The sequence below is a fragment of the Aspergillus fischeri genome, genomic scaffold (assembly GCF_000149645.3).
Source record: "Aspergillus fischeri NRRL 181 1099437636249 genomic scaffold, whole genome shotgun sequence".
Classification (NCBI taxonomy): domain Eukaryota; kingdom Fungi; phylum Ascomycota; class Eurotiomycetes; order Eurotiales; family Aspergillaceae; genus Aspergillus; species Aspergillus fischeri.
This window is the reverse complement of record NW_001509770.1, coordinates 223153-240849: the sequence shown is the minus strand read 5'-3', so window position 1 is coordinate 240849 and position 17697 is coordinate 223153. Positions and strand designations below refer to the sequence as shown.

The 17697-nt window shown below is 50.1% G+C and overlaps 6 protein-coding genes across 6 annotated transcripts; 1 reads left to right on the top strand and 5 right to left on the bottom strand.

Moving 5' to 3' along the window:
* Positions 1-238: 238 nt before the first annotated feature.
* On the bottom strand, positions 239-2371 carry rglB (polysaccharide lyase family 4 protein; the record flags this gene model as incomplete). The annotated part of the gene is made up of 3 exons (XM_001264033.1): positions 239-1459; positions 1568-1659; positions 1708-2371. The coding sequence occupies 3 exons, from the start codon at positions 2369-2371 to the stop codon at positions 239-241; spliced, it is 1977 nt and encodes a 658-aa protein (XP_001264034.1).
* A 513-nt stretch (positions 2372-2884) lies between these two features.
* NFIA_008130 (transcription factor domain-containing protein) lies at positions 2885-5289 on the bottom strand (the record flags this gene model as incomplete). Its single annotated transcript, XM_001264032.1, has 4 exons — positions 2885-3105; positions 3293-3531; positions 3584-4884; positions 5245-5289. 4 exons carry the CDS (start codon positions 5287-5289, stop codon positions 2885-2887), a joined length of 1806 nt encoding a protein of 601 aa, XP_001264033.1.
* A 3185-nt stretch (positions 5290-8474) lies between these two features.
* Positions 8475-8998, bottom strand: NFIA_008120 (hydrophobin family protein; the record flags this gene model as incomplete). The annotated part of the gene is made up of 3 exons (XM_001264031.1): positions 8475-8534; positions 8584-8663; positions 8716-8998. The coding sequence occupies 3 exons, from the start codon at positions 8996-8998 to the stop codon at positions 8475-8477; spliced, it is 423 nt and encodes a 140-aa protein (XP_001264032.1).
* Positions 8999-11202: 2204 nt separating this feature from the next.
* Positions 11203-12159, bottom strand: NFIA_008110 (uncharacterized protein; the record flags this gene model as incomplete). Its single annotated transcript, XM_001264030.1, has 2 exons — positions 11203-11760; positions 11815-12159. The coding sequence occupies 2 exons, from the start codon at positions 12157-12159 to the stop codon at positions 11203-11205; spliced, it is 903 nt and encodes a 300-aa protein (XP_001264031.1).
* Positions 12160-12932: 773 nt separating this feature from the next.
* NFIA_008100 (ferric reductase family protein) lies at positions 12933-15462 on the bottom strand (the record flags this gene model as incomplete). Its single annotated transcript, XM_001264029.1, has 7 exons — positions 12933-13989; positions 14039-14160; positions 14218-14270; positions 14322-14551; positions 14597-14893; positions 14941-14981; positions 15031-15462. 7 exons carry the CDS (start codon positions 15460-15462, stop codon positions 12933-12935), a joined length of 2232 nt encoding a protein of 743 aa, XP_001264030.1.
* A 956-nt stretch (positions 15463-16418) lies between these two features.
* NFIA_008090 (uncharacterized protein) lies at positions 16419-17603 on the top strand (the record flags this gene model as incomplete). The annotated part of the gene is made up of 1 exon (XM_001264028.1): positions 16419-17603. One exon carries the CDS (start codon positions 16419-16421, stop codon positions 17601-17603), a length of 1185 nt encoding a protein of 394 aa, XP_001264029.1.
* Between the last annotated feature and the right edge of the window lie 94 nt (positions 17604-17697).

Here is a 17697-nt window from a genome sequence, read left to right as displayed (position 1 = left end):
ACGGTTAGGCACATGTCCAAATATCCCGCATCGCGTCGGTAGAACTAGCCTAGCATCGCTAAAACACGACCGGACCTATGCAGGGCCACGACGGATTCTTTTCCGCGCCTCATCTGGCTGGAAACTTCCGTCGAAATGATTATGATAAATCAGCTACAGATAAACTTAGGAGTCTGCCAAACATCATGATGATCGAGATTAAATTATTTTCCAGACTATATTCGCAACGTATGCTATTTTAATCCAGCTCCAATCTCAGAGCGTCGTATTGCACATACACAGTCGCCGGTAGAATGGCAGTCTCCGTATCCGTCGCGTTGTACGGCAGATGCAGTGTCAGGGTATTCTCGCCGACCTTGAGCCAATCCGCAGGGAACTCCATTCGTGAGCGGACCTGGTAGCAGCTCACCGCAGAACGCACAATACAGCTGCTCGACTGGTTGAAGCCGATCACAAAGGAGAGGGGCTCCTTCTGGTCATTGATGTAGCTCTCATGGGAGAGGTTGATGTACGGCTCTGAGGCATTGTACACGTCGGTGTTGCCCGAGGCCGTCTTGGCACCGGCAAGTTGGATGGTCAGGGTAGCCTTCTTGGAATTGCGGAGCTGCTTCTTTGTCAGGGAGAAGTTGATCTTCCAGTCGTGGGTCGTGTTGTACTCGACATCCGGGTTGTCAGGCGTGGGGCCAAAGACAGACCAGTGCACTGTGTTGAAGTCCGTCGCCGGGTCGCTGCTACCGATCCTGTAGTCGATGCCCTTGGGGAGATCGGATTGCCAGTCGTATGCGCCCCAGTAGATCAGATACTCCGGCGGGTGCAGTGGGTGTGTTGGATCGCGTGCGACACCGTGGCGGAACTCGCCGGAGGACTTGTCGGGGGTACCAAGGCGCCAGACCTCTTTGCCGGCGGACTCGGCGTCCCATTTCTCTTTCACAGTGGTGGTCTTGCCGGCTTTGACGGTCACACCATCGCGCACAAAGTCGCCGAAGATGCCGTCAGCGTAGACGGTCAGTCGGTACTTGCCTTCGACAACACGATCGATGCGGAATTTGCCGCTAGTGTCAATGTCCGTCCAGTACTGGTACGAGGATGGAACGACGCTGTTATCCTGGAAATACTGGCCGTCCACAGTGAGGATGGCAATAGGATTGGTAGCGCCCTTGGGAAGCTTAACCCGACCGTCGACGCTGCCACGCTTCGAGGAAGGCACGTAGCCAACGACGTGCTTGGCGATTGAGTCATAGAACTCGGCGTTCCAGCTGGGATCAGCCAGCTTTGCAGCTTCTGACCGCAAATCCTGAAGGGAAGAGGTGGAACCCTTGCCACCGTTGAAGAGGTAAAACTGAGGGCCAAATGTCCGGTCAAAGCCATTGGTGATGTTTGGTGTGCCTTCACCGTGGTGGTTGGAGACAATATAGTTGTAGACGATACCATCGACGGTTAGATCGGAGTGCAGCGGACCCTATTTTGTTAGTTTCGTCAACGAACCGAGGCCAAGGGACATACTCCATAGTAAGTATCCTACTCATCTCGTTAGCACGGCATTTTGATATGTTGGAGCAATACTAACCTTCGTATTCATCACCAGCCACGCGCCGTAGGTCGAGCCGTTGGAGTTCGTGCCGTCTCCGTAAAGCCCGTGAACGTCGTTATCACGCCATTCTATAGTCCGTTAGACCAAATCGTACCACATGAGCGAATGCGACTTACGGTTCGAAAACGTGTACTTGGTGAAATACTCTGAGAATTGCGTGTAGTACGCATCGTCTGGAGTGTTGTTGAATCGCCACGTGGCGTCCTGAACGACCACCTGCTTGCTCACGGCGTTCTTGCTTGGCAAAGGAGCCGTCTGGAGCTCACTGGACGTAAGATGAGTCCACAACTGCGTGTTCGGCCGGAAGAGCGTGCGGAACTCTTGGAGGTTGCGAAGGAAGGGAGTGGTCTCGTTGTAATAAGCCAGACGGCTGAACATGTGCAGCCCTGTCTCTCCGTCACGCAGGAACCAGTATTGCTGGAACTGCTGTCCAGTAGGGGTATAAGTATCATTTAGGATGACTCCGGCGTAATTCGTTCCGGTCGAGTCAGTTCCTTCGACATACTGCATTCTCGGGTTCGTGGCGCCCGCTGTGTAGAAACCCGAGGGGACGCAGTAGCAGTCGAGGTAGGGCCCAATACCCGTAGAGCCGGATTGAGGTCCGAGAAGATCCTGGCCATCGAGGAACATATCGACAACTGATCCCTTGCTCTTGCTCCAAACAGCTTTGAAACGGTCATTGTTGAGAGTGATGGTGCTGTCATCCTCGGCGATCTGCAACGCTGCCAGCGCAACGCCAGCCCAGGCGCACGCCGCACCTAAAGGAATGGCGAAACGCATTGTCGAGGCTAACAGTCAACAATTGATCAACAGCAACGTGAAGTCCTCTCGCGGGAATCATGGGGTAACCCTGAGCTGTATTTGAACCCGCCTTGGACTGGCAATGATCATGGTCGCGGCATGGAATGCCCCGAGGTCACTTGGGAAGCAACTTTAAGCTCCGCTGCAGCTCCCAAGGAAGAGGCCTCAATCAGGGGATGACGGTGTTTAGCGACTTAGCCTATCAAGGAACGGGCCAAGACCGCGGGCTGCGGAGCCCCAGAAAACATGGGTGAAATGCGGGGAAACTGTTGGCCCAAAATGTGGCCCCATGGAGGCGACGGAAAAATTATTCGGCAATCATTAACCCGATGAAGCTCAAAGCCCAGACAGGGGTGAAGATTGAGACCGAAAACCGCTGCGGGGGAGTACGAGGCAAGGAGAGACCAAAACGCCACCGAGTGTGTCCTTGTTCCCACGTTCAATACCGGTAGAATGGGAGTTGCCTCATCTCGCGAAACAGTTGAATGCAACTCAATAAAGATTACTCGGCACGCTGTTCAGCCATGACATGTCCTGAAAATCAGGTATATCAAACCCATCCAGCAAGATTGCATTCATGCCTTCGCCGAGGGACATGTCGTTCGTGGTGTTGAAAGTGCTGGTTTGAGCATGGGTTGACGGCTCGTTCCGTGGCGGTCCTTCCGAAACGACCTTTTCGTAGAGGATCTCCAATGCTGCGACGCACCGTCGAGCTGATGAGCTGTAGCTGTGGTAGCTTCGCAATATTTCAAGGGCACAGTTCCAGGATCTGCTTATCGCTGTTTCCGTTACTTCTTCGAGGATAGCGGACCGGAGACGGCCGGCGATCAGGACCGTCGCTGCCGTGTAGACATCTTCCCTGTCAGTACATTCTCAGTTGCAGACCTTAATATGACTTACAGAGAATGTTGTACCACCAGGCTGGAAGTGGACCGGTAGTGCCGTCGGCAGGGATGTTGCTGTGGATTAATTCAATGACCTCTTGCGCGACCTTGACACAGATGATGGAGCACTGCTGCGCAACTCGCTGAGGGAATGAATCATTCACTGAGATAAGCGGATCATGTGGTGTAATCTCGCGAGCAGTACAGTATTTGGACAAAATCGGTCGGAAAAGAAGCATCCGGACATGTAGAAATCTGTGGTAGCCTGTCAGTTCGCATACCATTTGGGTGGGACAGAGGAACTTACCGAGCTCTCAAAACTACACTCTGGTGATAGAATACCGCATCCTCAGGCATGGAGGATGTATCTCCTCGGAGATGGGCCGGAAGACTCTGAGTCCATTTGGTGAGAGCTCGATCGAGTTCGAAGACCGTACGTTCGCTCTCGGCTGGTCCCTTGTTGAAGTAGAAATCGTAAATGTCTTCTGGGTTTTCTTCGGGGACAGGTTTGTAGAGGCTGAGTAGAATATCGTTTAGAATCTCGTAGAGCTCAAGGGACTTTGCGTAGAAAGCCATGACGGAAGGACGGTCGGTGGGTTGTCTCACTTCACCAGCCAGAGACTCGGGAATGTACTCTTCGTCCACTGTGGCCGGCAGCGGGACAGAGCCACAGGATGCCTTGGAGATCATAGCTGGTCGTCCGAATGTCATCGAGATAACCCTGTCCATAAGAACACATCCGTGCCAGATTTTCCGTGCTAGTTGCTGGTCTTGGAAGCTCGGTAGACGGGCAATGGTCTGTGGAAGATGCAGGCCGAGGCTTTGAGCGTTCCGAATCGCTAAACCAGTGACAATCCAGCATTGATGTGCCGAGTCGGTGCTTTGCAAGTATTGAGCCATCAGCAGAAGGCATTGTATCAGAGCAGCAGAGCCACCGTGCCAGAGGTTGAAGTGTAGGAGGTCTTTTGCACGAGAGAAGAAAGCATCTGCAGATGCTTCGCGCTCGTCAGGCGGGATGAAATCAGCCAATTGACAGGCTAAAGCAAAGATGACGTTGAACGTGCACATGAGCATGTTCTCGTCGGAGTCGAGCGCGTCTCCCGTCCAGATCTTCATATACTCCGCTCGCAAGTGGATGCTATCTACCAGCGGGTAGAGGGGAAACACAAAGCGCCAGTACACATCCATAAGGCTATCGGCAGTCTTCCTTGGGGGAAGTACATAGTTGGATATGGTCGAGGGTCTCTCAGTCCTCATAGGCAGAAGACTCGATTGCGGCGCAGTCCCCAGTATGGACTCAGATGTTCGGCGGTCGGGTGAGTCCACCCTCTTTTCCACGGCTGTTTTGATCTGACGCATGAAACTGGTAGCACTTGAGCTGCCAAAGAACCCTTGTGTCTGGCGCTCTTCCTCCAGGGAACCCATCATCGCATTCACGCCATCATCTCGTCCTTCAGTATCTAAAGGACGTTGCAAACGACGGTAAACTGCATTACCTGCAGCGAAGCCATTCCTTCCATCAAACCGGCCGAGAGGAACCCTTTGTGATGGACTGAGTTGCCCCGATGTCTGGTCTGAAGGTGAGACCTGATCGAACAGCGATGTAGACTAGTAACGTAAATCCGTGCTCTATGAGAAGACAAACTAAATACTGACCTGCGTGTAACCTGCTGCCTGCTGCCCACCCGGGGTCTCTAGATGTCTGATTTTACTTTCCAAACTAGCGATGTAGCTGCCCCAAGAAATCAACATCAGCTGGCAACCAACCTATTGATGCCTGAGGCAAACACTCACTTGCGCACAGCCCTGCGTTTCTCCGACTCACCAGTGTAAACACAGCGCGCATCCGATCGCTTCATACACGGCCCACAGACTAAAGCCCGAGGAATGAGAGACGCAGTCAGCAAGACGGTTCTTATTCCGAAGCAATATTGACGCGGAAGTCGGAAGAAAGCCAGCGAGACCTACCGGGTTGGATGCCGTCGCACCGGACCTTCCGCGCGCGACATTCATCGCACGCGACCGCGATTTTACGTCGTTTCGGAGGTTTTCCTGACACTTCGTCTGGGCGTGGGTGGTGAGGAGATGAGCTGCTCATTGATATGATATGTATCATGCAGTGGTGATTGTTGTGCAGGAATTGTTGTATTTCTGGTTGTGAGGAAGTACGTCCCGCACTTCCGCGTGCTCGGGAGTTGGACTCGGGTGCGTTTCCGGTTGCCTTGGGCAGGTGAGCATTTATTTCACTGTCCATCCATAATATCAAAGTTGTAGAATTGCACATAGTATCAGTAATTGAGTGATTTGAAAGTCGGTTTCACTACATAGACTTTATTATTGTACTCGTATATCTACTTGTGATTAGAATTGCCTTATTTGATCTCCCTCCTGAAATATATATATATTCCCTGTGACGGCCAAGGAGTACAATGGCAACGGTGCAATGGTGCCACTAAACATATAAAATCTATAGAATAATCAAAATGAGGGGAAGAATATAAAGATATTTCATTACGTTACTATGTAGAAGGTAGGTTTACTATCACATAGCGTAGGAGCTATCTACTAAGCAAAGATCACCTAATTAGATTCTGCCATACAAGTATGAGTTATGACCGCACACCCCTAAATTTAATTATTAAGGTTATAGCCACTTCCTACTAGGTAGTTGATCTATGATTATAGTATTAAGCTAGTGATCTACTATTTATATGCAAGAAGGTAGTGTTCTAGGCAGGTACTATCCCCAATAACAAAGGGTCACAACGCCATTTCACAGCGCATCTACTATGTATAGCCTCTTAGTACATTTGCTCCTTGATGTCTCTGCTGAGAAGAGGAAAGGAACGCTTGAAACATAGTTAATAACCATGTATACAGAATTTTGAGAGGCTATTCGAGAGATTGTGAGTAGCAAACAACCTTGTCAACGAAAGGATACTGAAGGATGGACTAAGATTTCTGATTGCTGTATTTTCTCATCCAATCAATCACAGTGCGATACCAAAGCAAATTATTTTCCGGATTTACAATCGGATTCCCTTCGTCTGGAAATACCAGGAGCGCACTATCCACGCCTCTGAGCCAGAGAACGTTGAAAGCGGCTAATTCTTGTAATTCAACTCGCAATGGATGACCAAATGGGGAGTTTGCCAGCTCGCATTCAATCGTGCTGGATCCCATTTCACCCACTCATCTAGAGATTCCCAAATAGGACCTCTAATTTTTTTGACAAAATGTTACTGATTGCTGGCTAACTAAGAGGTCATACTAAAACTCCTATCATGCGTCAGAAGGGCCTTGAACTTACAGCCAAGCTCATGACCTTGCATCCAGTTGACCATGTATCCTCCATAGCCAGCACCAACGGCGACGGAGCGAGCAGTGTCAATGTATTAGAGACTCTCATCGTGTTGCAGGTATTCAAAGCCTCACTTAAGATCTGTATAAGGGATGATATTGCTCCTCCTAATCCCTGATACCACCATACTTTATAGATAATGTCTCTGTTTGGTTGATCCCAGTGTTCTACAGGTTAGACATAGCATAAGCATGCAGTATGAGTAGCACTGTTGACTTCTCTATCCCTAGTGACAAATACCACAGCAAAGGGGTTGATTTCAAATTCTTATGAAGACTCTTCTCCTCCTAGAGGTGACATAGGCGACTCCAACCCCTCTAGTCCCGCAAATATCATAAGATTAGAAATGCCTGAGATACAGTACTGACTCCCTGTCTTAGACCCTCTTTGTAGAGATCCATACCAGATAGAGTTCTTTAATCTGCTCACATACGAGCATGCATCTCTGACTGGGAAGGTAGTGTAGAAACAGCTAGTGCTATAGCCAGTGGATTCTGCAATCTGCCTTGGGTTCACCAGAGAACCATCTGGGTTCAACCTGCCACTAATCGCGAACGTAAGATCATTGTCGTCGTCCTTTCGAAATGGAAGTTGTCCAGTCACTTTGAGGTCAAAGGCTTGGCCGGGGATTGTGCCAGCTTTATAGATCTTAGTGGTAGTGCACTCTGTGTTACCAACCATCAAGTCAGTGCTACCGCTTTCCAGCCACCACAGCTCCTTATTGTCATTCCCATTCCAGTAGGTGTCGAGTGTCACCCTAAAAGGTAGCGCGACTAGCTTGAAAGTAGCTACAAGGGGTAAATTCATACCCTGGGTCGCGAATAATCTGAACTGTCGCAGTAACTCCCCAGTGGGATTTGTATCTAGGCGCCTTGCCGGCGAGAACAAGATTAGGACCAACTTTGATTTAATTCAATCAAATCAATACTTCTATTTCTATTTCTATTCTCGTCTTTGTTTTTCCTTGTTGGCCTCTAGGGGGAATAAAGATCCTCATAAACAATGGTTGCACATGAACTATTTCCTCCAGCTAGCTTGAGAAGCAGATTAATGGCCAAGGCCAGATCTTAATAGTGCTACTATGAGTACATTCCATGTGTGTAATACTCCTTGAAGCAATGTACGCGCTACAATTGTTGATTGCTTTCATGTGACGCGGATAAACTGAGGGCTCTATATGAGATTGAATGTACTGACGCTGGCCTCATCAGCTTTTTCAGCACCGGTACAATTCGCGCGACTGGTGTGTCAATGAGAACGTTCGGAATTTTGGACTAAATACGCTTGGTTACTCGCCTATATTGCGCAAATCAATCACTTTACAATAATAGTACTCTGCATCAGAAGACAGGAGTGAGTTCGGTCAAAACTCAAGGCAAGTGCGTCAGTATCCGGATCTTCGTGAGTCACGGACGCTTTCTAGATGCAATCTTCCCAGATATTTTCTGTCATAACATCTCCAAGGGCATTAAATTGGCGCGAAGGATTTATTAAAGAGAACTGGGCCTAAAACCCAAGCCAGCTTACAAGGATAGAATTGCTTATGCTATGAGCTGCCGTCTAAGAGAAACTAATTGATTTACTACCAAGGAAGGAAGTGATGATTAAGAGTAAGGTATATTCTCGATTATTAACGCTCCTCAAGTCCAATAGGACAGAATGCACTAAATGGATACAGTAACAGTCCAGATGAGAGTCGACCATCAATCATCTGATCAAGAAGAGAAATTTTTCTGTCCGCCAGGAGCATGCAGCTGTACACCAAGTGCTATATGCAACCGTTGATCCCGAAGATATCGAACAAGGGTCTGGGAAAACGGCATCACTTGCAACTGGCTTAGTTGATGGAGCCGAGAGCAACGCAGGCTGGCGTGGCAACGTTGATGAGACCACCAGTCTAATATCGTGAGAAGAGTGCCAACTAGGGAAGGACTGAGGGAACTTACAGCAACAGACTTGTTGTCCTGGCAGCAAGCAACGTTCTGCTGGCATTGCTTGTTGAGGAGGTCGTTGACACCGATCAGGGCTGGGAAATGTTAGAGGCATAGTTTCTCACAACTTTTGATACGAATGCTTACCGGTGACGGAGATCTTCTGGCAGCCAGAGAGGATACCAACACCCTCAGGGCCGCTGATGGCGTTGCCGAGAAGGCCGTTCAGGATGCCGTAGTTGAAGGCGGTGGTGTCGCCAACCTTGGAGACATGGTTGCAGCAAGACAGAGTGGTGTGGTCACCGCACTTGTTCTGGGCCTGCTGCAAAGTGTACTTGTCGGCGCTGGCAAAGGTAGGGTGGACGACACCTGCGTTGGGGAGAGCCAGAGCGGTGGCAGCGAGGAGAGAGACAACAGCGAGGAACTTCATTTTGAGAATGGGTTGAAGGAGTTTGCTTGGAAGCGTCGAAAGTAAAAGAAGGTTGACTGAGTGAATGGGTGGATGGATAAAGAAGCAGAACAGCAGGATTTGACTGTCCTTTTATACCTTTGTCAACCCTCTTGGTTGCTGTTGTTTTCGAAGCAGACTCGCTGAACGTTTCCTCTTTCAATCACTCAACGCCACTGTTGGGCTCCTTGCTGGAACTCATTCAAGTGTCGATCATACTGAGGCTGGCTGAGATGAAGGCTTCAATAGTTCACATCCACAGATTCACGCAGGAACCAATCCTGCAGCACTCGGGCCACCGCACAGTGCTTCTTGTAGCACAGTTTGATAGCCATTAACAATAAATTCCCACCGATGCAATTATCCTGCAATTGAGTTTGGTGTACAAACTCTCGGACCTGCAGGGTGACAGGGGCTCATTCGGGGTCCCCCAAATGTGATATATGATATATCACATGTGGACCTCCGCATACTGCAGCCCCAACACCCACTGCAGCCTGAATGTCAACAGACTCTGCATAATTACTGGATTTTGTGTCTTGGAATTTGTTGTGCTTTTTTCGATTCGATTAATTAGACCTGCTAGTCCGGACTCAAAGCCAAGTAGGGCCAGGCAAGCCATGTGCTTGGTGTGGCCCCTGCATTCAATAGTTCAGGCTATCCCTTGCGCCCTCCTGAGAGCTAATTATGGTTCTTCAGTTAACTCTCGATAGTATGATGCCTAAGCTTTAGGCCTTGCTTTGTTTCTAATCGTATGTTTCGAGTTCATTAGACGTCGTGCTATGTGGAAATTGCATCGTAGAACGGTCTCTAAGAGAACGCAAATAGTAAATGAGTGACTGTCTCAAGGTCACGGATGTACCGCGCAAAGCGAGGAACAGTGACCCTGCTTGTTCGTAGAAAAAGCAATAATCTTGGCTTGGGTTAGTGGTACGCCAACTCATCATAAAGAACGTCCTGGACGTCAGAGTATTGACAGGTCCACTTCCTCCCTATTTGGCTTCATGATCGGCAATCCTTACCGTCTTGATCACTGTGATCTCGGCGTATTGTTTTAATTCTGTCTATACGCCCCGTGCTGTCCTCTGTAGTGTACTCTATATGACAAGGCTCAGAGAGTCCATTGACGGCGAGATGCTCAGTTTGACTTCAGGTTGGCAACCTTTTACCTCACTTCTCAAGCCAAAGGATAAGACGGAGTTGGACTTTGGGAGGATCCGAAGTTATACTCGGAATATCCTTGGAAGAGAACAGAACCCCAGACGTGCGAACTCTGTTTCTTAGGATCGACAGCGCTAGGTTCGGTTGCCTGGCTGCCATACCCTCAGGCCTCAATGGCGTCGCCTCCAGGATCTAACTTAGAAAGAGCTGCGACAGGGGTTTTATTATAAATGAGTTCAGTACTGGGCTAATGAGAATTATCTCTAGCTGATGGAAATGATACTGCAGCAGGAGTTCAACCTCTATCATTTCCCTTGCTCGGTCACCGCAACAGAGTATAGATCACAGCAAAGCAAAAAGTACGAACTGTAGTTTAGGTGCTGTAGTCATCAGGCAATGTGACGAATTGTCTGACTCAAAAATAATGCAAGGTCATTAGATCGAGGTCCTTACTACTCCGTACTCCGTATGTACTGCTGATCGCTCAGGCAGCACCCAGCAGGAAACACGGACTGTCGTACATAACTTCTGTCGTATGATTGGTCTTCTTGTCAGACAATTCAATACGCCCAATTGGCTCCAGACGTATCTGGTGCCTACTTCTACATTGTAGGTAGTCTACTTCGAGGTTCGTTGTTGCGTCAAATGACTGGTTAGGACAACGACCAGCTCATTCGAGCGATCATCTCCGTCCGAAAGTTGGCGCTTCAAAGACGCACAATGCTGAGCCTGATAGAAACGAAGCTTTCTTTTTCTAAGGAGTAATTGTTGGAGCAATCCGATTTATTGGACAGATGCTTCGATGGAGTGAGTCTAGGCCAGGTGAACAAAAGCCATGTATTGGGTTTTATTCGCCTCTGCCATGTCTCAAATGAGTCTGCCTATCTAGAAGAAGATAATGGAGATCAGCATACCCCGTACATACAGTTGCTGCTCGCACACTCCTCTCATTACTATTAGTCTTTTTATGCCTCAGTTTCATTGATCTATTATTCACCGACTCCACCATCGCCACTCTCCTACAGCTACGTGGTAAAAGCTCCGGGCTTACCTCCACCGACAACAGGACTCTCCCCTTCCGCTTCCACTACATTGCGACCTGACAGCTCATGTCTTGTCAGCGGTCCATCGGCTGCTTTCTCATGCACCTGGCCTCGGGTGATAATCCCCACACTGCTGAAGGGGTACGGCCTCCTCGAACTCACTCGCCTTCTCCATCTGACGAGGAGAACAGCCAACGCACCAAACACCGCTACTGATCCCACACCCACTCCAATCCCAATTCCTACTTTCGCGCCTGTTGACAGTGAGGAATCGCGTGGCTGCGATGCAGATGCAGATATCGCCGTTGAAGGCACAGACGCCGCTGTCGTGGCAGAAGAAGAGCTCGAGGGAGATACCGTACTAACAGAGGTAGATGCCGCCGTCGACGTCGATGCCACAAGCCCCACCGCCAGCGTTGGCGCAAGTGTGATCGCCTCCGACGTCCCACAGCACGCGGTGTTGTTCTGCCCACAGCACCAGGTCTTCGACTCGGGGGTATTCTCGCACGGCGTCAGTGGGACAGTATGCCCCGGATATACCTAACAAATAGCCATTAGCCAATGCTCCTGTTATCGACCGCAGAAGATAAATACCTCGCCCCCGGTACAGACGTTCAGACACCCATTCGTCGACCAGTCCGCGCTGGTGCACAGAGTTCGCCAGTAGGTGTAAACCATCTGGCCTGTGCTCACCTTTTGCACGATGTTCTGGCACAGTCCGTTCTCCAGACAGATGTCCGCCGTGAAGCCCTTGGAGTCTGGCCCGCCCGGGGAATTGGTGCGGTCGAGTGCGCAACACATGCCGTTGACGCCTTGGACTCTGCTACATGGTTGGTAGTGGTCGTCCGCGGTGCCGTTGGGGTAGTAGCAGGTCGAGGAGACGGGGGAAATTGCCAGAGAGAAGAGGGAAAGGAAAACTAGTTTCTTGGATGGTCTCATGATGACGCCTGATGGTTTTGATGGGGGAGGACATAACAAGGATGACGGGGAGGATTGACGCGTTCGTGGTTATCTATAAGGTGTTGTCTTGTCCGACAAGCTGAATCTTCTGACCAAGACTAAGACTTCTACGTAACCAGTCGGTCGCGGCATGATAAACGGAGAAGACCGATGGTATGTACTCTCCCTCGTAGTCGGCTTTATGCTTAAGAACACCTGATCTAGGAGTGGTTGAGATTTTGTCTGCTGCTTAGATGATCATAAAGTCGCTTCCGTTGTGAGCCGCAACTTTCCATGTTGGTTGGCTGGGTTTCTAGAGTGCAAGGCTGACTTTGTGGTTCCGACTGCTTCAGTATCAGCTGGAATGTTTACGACCGACCTTCCCGTTGTTCAGATGTCTCATACCTAAGCTCATATTCAAGCCTCTTGATTGATTGCTTATCCGTCCTCTAACTACTTAGTAATGATCGACGCGAGCCGTCGAATCAGTAGCGTCCAACCGGACGAAGGTTCCCTGTTCAGCTCGTCAGATTTCGTAAGGCTGTGTTTGCTTACTGCATACGCTGGCAGTGATTCGCTTTGGTAGTTGCCAACTTTCCGTGACTGCTGGATAAGCGACGATTCAATCCTCGAATATCTCTCATAGTCTCAGTTGCGTTTCTTGCGAAATCGGCATATTCAAGAGATGTTCAATGTTCAACACCTAGTCGTATATGCTCGTAATGTATCCTGCCATACAATATATGCCCGAGGTATATCGAAGGTATCATGAGTCACCAATCGAAGGACTCCTCTAGATATCGAAGTGATCGACATCCCCGCCGCATAGCCTGATGCACAGCCGCGCGGGCCTGATCAGCCATCCCCGAAGGCCCGCACACCAACACCAATACAGACGAACTACTAAGTCTCGCTTCTTCCGCATGAGCTGTAATTATCGCCTGCAAGTCGGGTCGTCCACACGCATATTCCACCCCATCCATAATCTCATCCTGAGACGTAGACTCGGAAGTAACATAAAACGAGACACGGAAGTCCTTCCTGCGAAGAGCCTGCTTCAACTCTCTCCCTGCGATGTCGCGCATGAGGGCTGGCTGCCGAGCGGTCCAGACGAGATGGATGCCCTGCGTCGAGGTCCGGCCGGTTGAAGAGCGGAGGATGTGATCCTGGATGTAAGGTACCGCGGCGGCGATCCCGGTCCCGCCTGCGATCAGTAGGACGGATTCATACTTCCAGAGCGGACATTGCTCGCCGTACGGTCCTTCGAGGAGGATGTTTGGATGAATTGTCCGAGTTGGTGATTGCAGGCATTGATCGCGGAGATGGCGAGTCCATCCGTCATAAGGTCGGATCCAGAAACGCAGTGCGAGTTTGCGCTCTGGTGGGTCGGCTGAAGTATCGATTGAACCATAGTCTGAGCCCGAACTGGGAGTGTCAGGTAGAAGAGGAATTTCCGAGACATCAGTGGTCGAGTCACGTTTTAGACTACGGCATTGAGTTGAAGGTGCGCCATCTTTATATGACCACGACCCCAGCGTGAACGGGTGACTTTCCCACCCCGTGAGCCGGAAGGGTTGGTAAAGAAAGTAGTATTGTCCTGGAGCTGGCTGCAGACCTGAGCCGGGGGTTAGCTCCAAGTGAATGATATCAGCAGCCTTGTCGTATGTTGCAACGCATCCTGTGCATTGGAAACGGCTGTGGGAACCGAGTCGGACATGCAAGTTGCAGTAGACTACCCGAATTAGGCGCAAGACTCGATCAGATATCCAGATCACAACGGCCGGCCAGAGATAGAACCAATATTCGTGATCCTCAAATATGATGACGTGACTACACATGTTAGAGGGAAAGGAGACCTCTTCGAGGAAGATGCACTCACTAGAAGCAACCGACAAGAGCGACAACTGAGAAGAGAATATGAAGGACGAGAAAGGTCTCATAGGCTCTTCGTCGAAACCAGTCCACCGCAAATGGGAAGACCAATATCATGGCGAGCATAGCCTGTCATGATCAGTCACGCTGACCGATTTGAACTACCGGAAGAATGGGCTAGCTCACCAGTGTGCCCCATAAGAGATAAGGCTTCTGCATCTTCTTCCACGCATTTCCCGCTGAAGGAATCATAAGCGATGGTACGTACCCAAGTGGAGAGGACAACCCACCTTGAATGAACAAAACAATATACAGAATTGTATGCACAACTGCCTGAAGGGTCGCTATCCAAGCCACATGGCGATGGAAGATGTTGAAAGTCGAATAACTCCATCCGGTAGCCCAGAGAAATATGTTATTCCGACCTGCGAATAACCATAATAGAGGTATGTTGGCAAAAGAGAGGATCCCGGTGCGGTCTGCAACATACCGCAGGAGCTGTGCCGATATTTCGGGCCAGCTGCAGCCGTCAGCATGTGCAGATGAGCTTCACTCGCGGACTTACTAGATATTGTCCGAAAAGGTTCGATAACCGATGAGGCAGAGCACGATGCTCAAAATCCAGAAAAGCAAGACGACGATCGCATGGATGCGACCTGGGAATGTCCACCAAAGAAGCCGGCGTCTGCTCGATGCGAGGGGAGCGGGAATAATCAAACTGGTTTGTATCCAGTAATATATCAACAGTAATGAAGGGAAAAAAGGTAGCGACCGCGCTCGCTTTAAGGAAATCGCATGGAGAGCCAGTTTGTGCAGAGCTCCGGCGGCGATGACAACGGTCCAATACGCATATCCCAGGTATCTAACCCATCAGCTCTACCTCGAGGTTCCATCGAATCAATGACTTACCCAAATGCATAATGCGACCAAAGCTCAAATTGCCAGGCATCCTGTCTTGGTAAGCATGTGATACTGTATCAAACACCCTGGCATTCTCACAATTGTTCTGAACACACGACTGTAGTACGATTCGGATATCAAAATAGGAGTGTCAACAGGTTCCTTGTTCGGCAGCTCTCCAAACTCAACCACCCGCATCCGACCGATTACTTCATGCGTCAGATTCGCGGCAAACTCCTCTCGAGGAATTAAGTCGACACCGGCATATTCTCGACATTGGTCCTCGAGCTGTGCGAAACCTGTTTCTCTTTCCGCGTCTGAGCAATATACGACAGAAGCAGCGTAGATTGATAGCACGCGTAGCCGATTCCGGCATCGTGGCGCCCACAGGCCTTTATTTGGTCGCCCCGAGAAAGAAATATAGTGGTACGCTGTGTAGACAGCTGTTACACAGCGTTCATTTGGCGGAATGATCTGTGATAGAGCATTTTGCAGGTGCAATAGGATTATTAGGCAGCTGAAGAACAACATGGTTGGCCATGAGGAAGGATGAGAGGAGGGGAAGAAATGGAAGTCGGCGACAGTATTGGGATCAGGTCGGACCACAATCGGAAGTCAGAGGTGACCCACTCGAAGAACTGAGATAGTGGTGTCAGTCTCGAGAACGGGGGTCGGACAGGTTATCTCGACTCTTAAGAACAATATCAGCGCCAAATAATATAGGAAGACATGGTGGGACACATGGATGCACACATCTGGATGAAGATATCCTAGGGTCCCCAAATTGATGGGATTTATCTAATCTGATCATCAAGATCAGATAATGAGGTGACTCGATATGATTGGCTGACAGTTTCCAATTTTGCCTCGACTTCGGGGAGGATCGGATTTCTGCCTTAGGTAGGTAGGTAGCCGTCACGTGTTGTTAAATTTGAGGAATGTCCACATATCTGGTATGTACCTTTAGTGGCAGTCCTGCGAAATACCATTGTAAAATATAGGCGTACATCGAAGAAAGGCACCATGTATCTTTTTACTCCTGGTGACGAGGGAAATGATTGACTCGCGCTTTTGCTTGAGTCACTACCTATCGACCTCTTTGTTGACACGACACGACGCGGCGTGGTACCAACACCAACCCACACTGATTTCATTGCCATCATTAGAGAAGAGACTCTCCATTTTCTTACTTTTAATGGACATTCCATCTATTCACATTATAGTTACAGATGCCTATCTCAAGTGCAGTCAACGTCATTCGAGTCTGGGAGGGAATCAATGTGCAGGTGACACAGGGTATCGGCGAATGGATTTCAGTCGAATACGAGCCTCTATCCATAGACAGTTAATCGACTGGACAAGCCAAGAAATAGGCGTCAGGCTAAAAAAGACTAATCCCGCAGTCTCTCAGTGATTCCCTCTCAAAAGTCTGCGACATTTTGTCTTTCTGGTTCTGTACCACATACGGCAGTACGGACTACGGAGTAATGCCATGGTTCCCACCGGCCGGACAATCGACGCAGGATGGCTGGCGCTTCGACATCGTCAGCGTTCTCGCCATCATTGGTGAATCGACACTTGAGCGACACGTTCAAGTCATCACCGCCTCTTCGTATGCCTGGCTCCCGCGCCTCCTCCCAGCCCCGCAGACCATACTCAAGACCGAGCGACCGGCTCGACTCCCCTCCGTCAAAGACGTCGTCATTACAGGCGTCTATTCCGGACTGCACCTCACAGAACTGAATTTCTTCGCCGATGTGATCCACGATGTTGCCACGCTGCAGCAGTACGAGTTTCGCGTGTACGACATTCACTACGCACACAAGGAGTCGAAGGAGGCGGAGGAGCTGCGGTCCCGACCGCGAGTCTTGACCGATGGAGTCGCAGAGCCAGTCTACATCCCTGTGAAGAGATTCTGCGCTCTCAACGTCGTAAACTGGATCTCGGTGGTCATGACCATTGGTCTGTTCATCTGGGCTGGTCTCATCCACGATGGGCTCGCAATGATCGCGCTCGTAACCATGTCGCTGTCGACCAGTCTGGCCTGTCTTTCCTCGGAATGGTACCCCGTCCTTTCACACCGGCCGACCGACGCCAAGGTTCCGCGGGGTGATATCGTGATCGCGACGCGCCACGGGGCGTTTGTGGTGGTCCGGTGCGACGAGGAGATCACGCGGGAACTGTACGGGGGCACGGAGACGTGCCGGTATGTGTTTGGCGATACATGGCATCGGGTGCTGCTGGGGACCAGCACGGTCCTGCTCATGGCGTCTGTGATTCTGTTCAACAACTGTGGCTGGACGATGCAGGCGGCCATCGGTAGCGCGTATATTATTCTGAATATCCTGTACTGGGCGGTGCCGTTGATGATGCACCGCAAATCAACGTGGGATATGAGCCGGTATGAGATCAAGAGGGCTGCGCCCAAGGCGCGACCGACGAAGCGAATGCCAAGTTATACGGAGACGCTGTGGTATGCCATCCGTGAGACGGGACGCATAGAGTGGGTTCAAAATAGCAAGCTGGCGCCGTCGACGGATGCCTGGCGAAAATGGCTGCAGGAGGCTCTGAGTAACTGTTACGACGGGTCCACGTGGGATCCGGTCGATGCCAAAGATCGCTTCATGCGAGAGGCCGCAGAGAGTGTACCGCCGGCGACAAAATCAGGATGACACTATGAGTACACTTCATGCTTATCGTATTGTTTCTATCACATACATCATAACCTATGTTCCTCTGCATGCCGTAATCGTGAGTTCTCGTAAT